Source organism: Diadema setosum, chromosome 11 (assembly GCF_964275005.1).
Source record: "Diadema setosum chromosome 11, eeDiaSeto1, whole genome shotgun sequence".
NCBI lineage: Eukaryota > Metazoa > Echinodermata > Echinoidea > Diadematoida > Diadematidae > Diadema > Diadema setosum.
The window spans coordinates 12,481,920-12,490,294 of record NC_092695.1 but is presented as its reverse complement, the minus strand read 5'-3'; the positions used below and the strand labels follow the sequence as shown (position 1 = coordinate 12,490,294).

The 8,375-nt window shown below is 42.0% G+C and overlaps 1 protein-coding gene across 1 annotated transcript; it reads left to right on the top strand.

The window, feature by feature from the left end:
- LOC140234669 (uncharacterized) lies at nt 1–7,603 on the top strand. The gene is made up of 4 exons (XM_072314701.1): nt 1–217; nt 1,095–1,262; nt 5,090–5,398; nt 7,302–7,603. The coding sequence occupies exons 1-4, from the start codon at nt 1–3 to the stop codon at nt 7,601–7,603; spliced, it is 996 nt and encodes a 331-aa protein (XP_072170802.1).
- The last annotated feature ends 772 nt before the right edge of the window (nt 7,604–8,375 follow it).

Here is an 8,375-nt window from a genome sequence, read left to right as displayed (position 1 = left end):
ATGGATGAAACCACCGCTAAAGGGTGTTGTGGTGATTCTGATAGCGGCATCGGAGAGAGCGTCGCTCCATCGCTATCGTCATCGTCATCGTCATCATATGCCCACGGAACGGGATATTATAATGGCTCCAGACCTTCGACATCGGGTGTCTCTTCCCATCACTACAACTCGACGTTGACATCTGGCACCGGCCATCAAGGTAAGGGGACCTCAACTCCTACGATAATACACAAAAAGAAGGATTGAGGAACCATCCATGGATCGTAAGCTATGACGAACAAGTGCTTGAACAGTGCATCAAATACTTCGATACCTAAGCAATTAAGTTTGAAAATACGAAAAGAAGGGGAAAAAATGAACAGCACCTGAGCTAAATAGAAAGTGAAACTTATAGTTACGTTTGATCGCAAAGTGTTTTGGACCGATTCACACTGAATGTATCAGATTTTAATAGGATAAGCTTTATAATGGATGAATATAGGGAATATAGATGAAGACTATTTCAGTTGCTTGTAGAATAAAAACAGCATGCATTAATCGTCTAAAATTAAGTTGGTTTTTATTTTTCCAGTGTATTCTTGTCGGCAATGTGTAAACTTAATCATGAATAATCAAACAGAACTCCAGATCATATACCATGCTGCTCATGCCAAACAGTTTATAATTTACAGAGGACAGAAATTTTCAGGCACACTATCCTCCTTTCTATCGGAAAAGATCAAGAATTAAGATGGAGTTGATTTCAGTTGTTTGTAGAATAAAACATCATACATTAGTAGAGAAAAAAAAAGAAAAGAAGAAATAAATGCAAGAAAAGAAACAAAAGCAGGATACCCGAAAATTTCTGTGCTCTGTGAATAAACTGTTGGTATTGACAGCATGATACATTTCTTGAATTCTGTTCTCCTATTGTAGATGATAATTATTATTTTACCAACACGCGAATACTACTATTATGATATAGTTTTATAAATACGTGTATGGATGTTTTATAGCGGCGGGCCTGTAAGGATCTTATGGATTCCTCTCCTGGTCTCATACAGGGAATTATAGACGGACTGGTAATGTACCAAATGGCTGTTTCGGAAGTCGATACTGGGAATCCAAATTTGCAGCAAACCAGAAAGTTGGCATCGGTCCATCTGCATCGTCATCGTTATCACATGACCACAGAACGGGACGACATAATGAAGCCAGATCTTCGACATCGGGGGTCTTCTCTTATGCTTCGAATTCGGCGTTTACACCTGGCAAAGGCCAAGGTAAGTCTGACTGAATGGAGAGCACTCAACTCAAACTCTCCCCTTTCTATAGGCTCTTGAACGATCCTTACATGGACTACGACTAGGACCCTACACAATCCCATGATGATACCGCAAACCTTTCTCCCTCACGAAAGGGGCTGACTTCTAAACCGTTACTTGGAGGTATAAGCTCTGACGGATACGCGTTCATTGGTTCTTTTAACTGTTCGAGTATTGCATTGAACAAAGGAATACGTATCTTGATGCACGTTTACAAAATTGGAAACATCGAATGGTTTCAACTCTAAAAATCACGCGAAAGAGAGAACTACATGTATATTATATTTGATCTCTTTTGCGAGGGAGCACAAGATACCGAAAAGAGGATCATTATTGCAATGCAGCGTGTCACACCTTTCCGGGCAAGCTACGCGGGCTTGTGGCGAGGAGGTAGTTTCCAGCACGTAGAAGATTTTCCGCGGGCGAAGAAGAATGTTTTGCAATTTTCGCACTTGTTTCTTACCTACTATAGACGCGTGCTACTTAGCTTCTACTTGCGTGCATTCCGTGTGACCTGCGTGAGAGCTTTGAAACCGATCCGTTTTCTGTTGCGAGCGACTTAAGGCCGTGTCACACCAGCCTTGCGTGCGACTTGCAAAGAATAATTTTGACTACCCGGAGGTCCCCGTAGATGATCCGCACATGACAGTACCTAGCACGTATCTCAAAAGTAGTCGCCCGGAGGTGCGCTTGCATATTTTTTTTTTTTTTTTTTTTTTTTTTTTTTTTTTTTTTTACCCGCAACCGTGTTTAGGCCCTGTCACACCTTTCCGGGCAGGCTACTCGGGCTTGTTACGTGTAGGGATTTTCTAGCATACCGGACATTCATGAGGGCGGAAAAGGATTTGTGCGAGTCAGCGCATGTGTCTTACTTGCTGGACGCGTTATACTTGCGAGTATACTGTGTGACCTTTGTACCAGTCGCGTGGGGGCTGACAACTCAGTGAAGGAATTCCTCTAATGGAATGGCTGAGATCTCACAGAATTTCATTATCTTGGCTGCATACGGGACTGCGAAGTACCTGCGTGGGAATTGCCTGGGAAGTACTGCCGCTAAAGGTCTCCTACTGGCGTTCTGCGTGGACCTCTACGGGCATTCCCGCGACTCACCAGGAAAAAGTTTTGGTCACGCTCAAAACTTGGCTGCGGTTAAATCGGACTTGCGTGAGCACCTCCGGGCAACTACGCGCTAGATACTGTCAGGTGCGGACCAACTGCGGAGAGCTCCGGGGAGTAAATTTGTTTCCCCGCAAGTCAAACCGCAGAAGTTCCCCCGTACGGTATGACAAGGCATGAATGAAAATTGCAAACATTCTTGTTCGCCCGCTGAAAATCTTCTACGTGCTGGAAACTACCTCCTCGCCACAAGCCCGCGTAGCTTGCCCGAAATGGTGTGACACGGCCTTTATGGGTACTGAGAAGTACCTGCGTTGGAGTTGCCTGCGAGGTGCTGCCGGTAAGAGTCTCCTACTGGTGTTCTGCGTGCACCTCTGCGAGCGAACCCCCACGAGTCACTCGGAACAAGTTTTGAATATGCTCAAGGCCTTGTCATACTGTATCTGGGGAAGTTTTGCCGCTTGACTTGCGGGCAAACAAATTTGCTCCCCGGAGCTTTCCCCAGTTGGTTCGCACCTGACAGTACCTATGAAGTGCGTATCTCGCCTGTAGTTGCCCGGAGGTGCTCACGCAAGTCCGATTTAACCGCAGCCAAATTTTGAGCATGACCAAAACCTTTTCCGGGTAAGTCGCGGGGGTGCCCGGAGAGGTCCACGCAGAGCGCCAGCAGGAGGCCCTTAGCGGCAGCGCTTCGCAGGCAACTCCCACGCAGGTACTTCGCAGCCCCCGTATGCAGCCAAGATAATGACATTCCGTGGGACTATTGCCATTCCTTCAGAGGAATTCCTTCACTGAGTTGTCAGCCCCCATGCGACTGGTACAAAGGTCACACAGTATACCCGCAAGTAGAATTTAGGAAGAACGCGTCCAGCAAGTAACACACATGCACTGACTCGCCCAAATCCTTGTTCGCCCTCAGAAATTGTCCGGTATACGCTGGAAAATCCCTTCACACAACAAGCCTGCGTAGCTTGCCTGGAAAGGTGTGACGGGGGCTAAACATGGTTGCGGGTAAAAATATTTGCGTGCACACCTCCGGATGACTACGGGTGATATACGTGCTTGATACTGTCATGTGCGGCTCATTCTGGGGACCTCCGGGTAGTAAAAACTGTTCTTTGCAAGTCGAACGCAAGGCTTGCCCGGAAAGGTGTGACACGGCCTTAAAAGGCCCAACAGTTTATAATTTACGGTGGACAGAAATTTTCAGGCACCCTATTAGTACCCCCTTTTCTATCGGAAACGATTAAGATTAAGATGAAATCTATTTCAGTTGTTTGTAGAATAAAACATCAAACATTAGTAGAGCAAAATATTTTTTAAAAAAAGAAGAAGAATTAAATGCAAGAAAAGAAACGAAGGCAGGATACCGGAAAATTTCTGTGTTCTGTAAATAAACTGTTGATATTGACAACATGATACATTTCTTGAATTCTGTTCTCCTATTGTAGATGATAATTATTATTTTACCAACACGCGAATACTAGTATATGATATAGTTTTATAAATACGTGTATGGATGTTTTATAGCGGCAGGCCTGTAAGGATATTACGGATTCCTCTCCTGGTCTCATATAGGGGATTATAGACGGACTGGTAATGTGCCAAATGGCTGTTTCGGAAGTCGATATTGGGAACCCCAATTTGCTGCAAAACAGACAGTTGGCATCTGTTCATCGTCATCGTTATCATATGACCATAGAACGGGACGACTTAATGACGCCAGATCTTCGACATCGGGGGTCTCCGCTTATGCTTCGAATTCGGCGTTTACACCTGGCAAAGGCCAAGGTAAGTCTGACTGAACCTCATCTCCTTCTTAACTAATAAATAAAGAAGTGTGTTGCATGGAGGATTGCATGGTGAAGTAAAAGAGGGAGAATCGTTTAATATAACACTATGTTTACGTAGTCCTCACAGTGATCATTGCTGGGCAAAAGAAGAGTCTAGAAAGGGGAGAGTTGAGGAGGGAAGCGACATAGGGAGAGTGTATTAAAGGAAGGCAAATAGTGACAAGTGTATGGGGAGCACTCAACTCTCCCCTTTCTAGGCTGTTGAACGATCCTTACATGGACTACGACTGGGACCCTACACATGGTGCTACCGCAAACCTTTCTCCCTCATGAAAGGGGTTGACTTCTAAACCGTTACTTGGTGGTATAAGCTCCGACGGATACGCGTTCATTGGTTCTTTTAACTGTTTGAGTATTGCATTGAAATTAATCCCTAGAGAGTAATGGAATACATATCTTGATGCACGTTTACAAAATTGGAAACATCGAATGGTTTCAACTCTAAAAATCACGCGAAAGAGAGAAATACAAGTATATTATATTTGATCTCTTTTTGCGAGGGAGCACAAGATAACGAAAAGAGGATCATTTGCAGCAAGTTTCTTGCTTACTTGGAGAACGATCGAACAGCTGTTTCAGCACTTCTGAACTCAGGTGGCAGCGAGTTTGATATTCGACGTTCTAGATTTGATATTCGATATTCGAATATTTACGCAAAGCGCATAGTCTATGTACCAGAAATACAATTTAAAGCAACACTGTATAGATTTGCTTTTTCTGATTATAGTATATTAAATGTATACTGTTTTAGCTTTGTTCTGTCATGATCAAAGGGTTGTGATGAGCTCAGTTTCTCTCTTTGTCTCTTACCGACAGAAGCCTGCTCAGTTCCACTACCAGATTTACCAGGCATCAGCATGATTAACGTTTTCTTGAATGATGGGACGACTGACCACAAGATTTCCATCGACCAGGACAGGACGGTACGCGAATTGCGAACCTGCGTACAGGAGAGAACCAGTGTTCATCCAAATGAACAGCACCTGAGTGTCGACGTCATTGAAGGGCCCAATCGTGTTCACACACGAGTCCTGGAAGCGTGTGACGACACTAGCTCTCTGCAGGACTGTAGGATCGTACACCGCTCACGGATCAACATGAGAGTAGCAAACAGCGGGACCGCTGGTATGTTATGTTGTGCTAAAAACAAAAACAAAAACAAAAACAACCCCCACCAAAAAACAAACAAACAAACAAACAAACATACCAGTGCCTAGAAAATGTTCCATGTTTTTAATCCCCCCCCCCAAAAAAAAAACAAAAACAAAAACAAAACAAAACAAAAAAAGAAAACGGCGAGGAAAGTATTTTTATAGCGAAGAACGTTTAGAGTTGCAAATTCCAAGTCCTATTGCAACTGGACTTCTGGTGTGTATTTATCCATATCATGACAAACCCGCAAGTGGTAAGTGTACATGGATGCAAGGGTATATGATAACGATTACGTTTACATATATATATATATATATATATATATATATATATATATATATATGTATGCATAGGTCCCTATATATATTTTTTTTTTCAACTCTTGCGCTTTTCCGAAAAGGAGGAAAGAGGAATTATGATGTGAAAGTTACACACCGATTTCTCCTTCCTTTTTCATATCTCACATATGCAAAATTATTCAGGAGAACCCAAAAAGCTGTTGTAGCGGTGACTTCTTACGCAAAATATTATCCCAATTCATTCACCGGTACGAGAATCTCATTAGAAGATCCAGCTGAGGCACGCAGCTGGTAGTTATTCATAACTCTCTGCTCCCACCCCCCCCCCCAAAAAAAAAACAAAGGAATATGCGCATAATGACGTCTCCGTGGCTGAGCGGTTAAGGCGTTGGGGTTCCATGCCAAAGACCATGGTTCGATTCCCGATGGAGACCAAGTTTTCAACTCTTGCGCTTTTCCGAATGGAGGACCAGTAAGAGGAATAATGATGTCAAACTTAAGCACCGATTTCTCCTTCCTTTCTCATATCTCACATTATAAACATGGTGATTCTATCCTACAATGGAGAGTGCGCGATGTCCTCAAGGTATAGAGCTTTTGACAGCAGAAGTAATGAAACAAGTTCATTGACTGCAGGTTCATCCGCATTTAGGATCCAGGAATTCTGTAAAGGGGGGGGGGGGCGTGACTAATATTTCTGGTGCCACTTCCGGGTTTCATTTCATTTTTTCTTTTTATTTCTTTTGTTTTTGTTTTGAACGAAAAATAAAGGGGGGCGTGCGCCGGTTGCGCCCCCTCTGGATCCGCCAATGTATATATATATATATATATATATTTATAGGCTGTAAGTGTCCAAAACCGTAAAAAAGACGGGTGACACGTTGAAAATTGGTGCAACTATCAAAATTTGTAGGACAATATATTAGATAATGAATTAATATCTTTTCTTTCATCTTCTATATATATATATATATATATATATATATGATATATTTATATATTCATTTATTCATAATGTATATATATATTATATTAATTATCACAATCACGTTCTGTTTTCAAGAAATGCTGTACTCTTCAATATCTTTGAGTCGATCGATTTGTTTTGAGAATAATTACACTTTGCTGTTTTGGCACGTTTTAACGTGCATCTAAATCTCAGGTGCTCATTTGAAAAGTCCGTCATTGAAGGAATGATTATTGTTCTATAGTGTACCCTATACTGTACTGAGTTATCCTACTCTAATGCTGCTCGCAAAAATATGAGTTCTACCCAACTCTATACCCTCCCTCGCCGTAGTTTTTCTTGGCTGTAACGTGCACAAGCAACCGCTCATAGTGACAGTCCTGCATAATTTCTTGGTTGATTATTTGTAAATTTGGCAATACAATACAAATCTTATTCATGAAATTAATGTACACATTTACTTTTTTTCTTCGAACGATTTATATTGTAATTCGTGTATCGATGTTTTCTGTGACATTACTGAAAAGAAATTTGATTTATGTATGAAATGATGTTGAAGGAAGTAAAATGAAACAAAATACTGAAGGGGTGATCTCATATCTTTTCTAAGGAACCTTGGGAAACACCTCAGGCAGAGCAAATGGGCGCCCAAGGACCGCAGAGCTGGTACGGAACACGTTCCAGGTGTTCGTACGAACACCTGGAGGGAAGAACATTACCATTGACACGTGTAGTGAGGACACAATCGGTGTGCTCAAGAGAAAGATTCACGCGAAAATCGGTTTCGCGCCCGAACAGCAGATCTTGACACACACTGGAAAACCACTGGACCAGGACTCGGCAACTCTGCAACACAACAAAATTGGAAAGCAGTCCTTCATAGCCATGAATATCCGCCTCGTAGCAGGTTGAACCTCTGAACGTACTTGCGAATAGCTCATAGTTATGTAGACTTAGGATGCATGCACCTCTAAACTTTCTTACGAAAAGCTCACAATATCATAGACATTCTTTATGCCAAACTTTGAACGCTATCAACCGAAGCATATATTTGTATATAGGGCTCCAATCAGCTCGTCAGAGTTGGTCACGTCTGCCACGTTCAGGAGAACGGTGTGTTTTCTGTCACGGTGACGAGATCCGCCCAATCTGCACAATAATCGTCACACGAATTAAAGTCAAATCGCTAGATAATAATAATGATCATAATAATACTAATAATTTTAGTGGCTAAACATGTAAAGGTTGATACATATATATGCATGTTCAAACATGAAAGCAGAGAAGAACAATAATGGCAAACAACAAACACATAACCGATAAAGAATACATTTGTTCCAAACATTATAGACTGCAGTTATAGTACTCAGTGTGAGAGGAACAGAACGTTTTAAGTTTGGATTCGGATGTTTCTGTAGATGACACTTGCCTTAACTGAATAGATAACTGAATCCACAATTTTGGTCCCATAACGGACAAAGCACGATACCCTATCCATGTTTTACGCTGGGTGTTTTGAGTAACAATGCATCTGATAATGAACGTTAACTTCATGTCGAATTGTATTTGGAAATAGAGTCACAGGTCTACGAGGGAAAAAGAATGAACTGAATGATATACTGATAACAGAATATTATTAATATCTAGATCAATATCAATATCACCATCCACCCATTCTGCGCAT

Bases quoted from the DNA above. Each gene is read 5' to 3' on its own strand.
- LOC140234669 (XM_072314701.1), top strand. From the start codon at position 1: ATGGATGAAACCACCGCTAAAGGGTGTTGTGGTGATTCTGATAGCGGC. The intron at 218-1,094 runs CTACGATAATAC...TCGGAAGTCGAT, and splicing joins AGGTAAGGGGACCTCAACTC to ACTGGGAATCCAAATTTGCA. The intron at 1,263-5,089 runs GTAAGTCTGACT...TCTTACCGACAG, and splicing joins TACACCTGGCAAAGGCCAAG to AAGCCTGCTCAGTTCCACTA.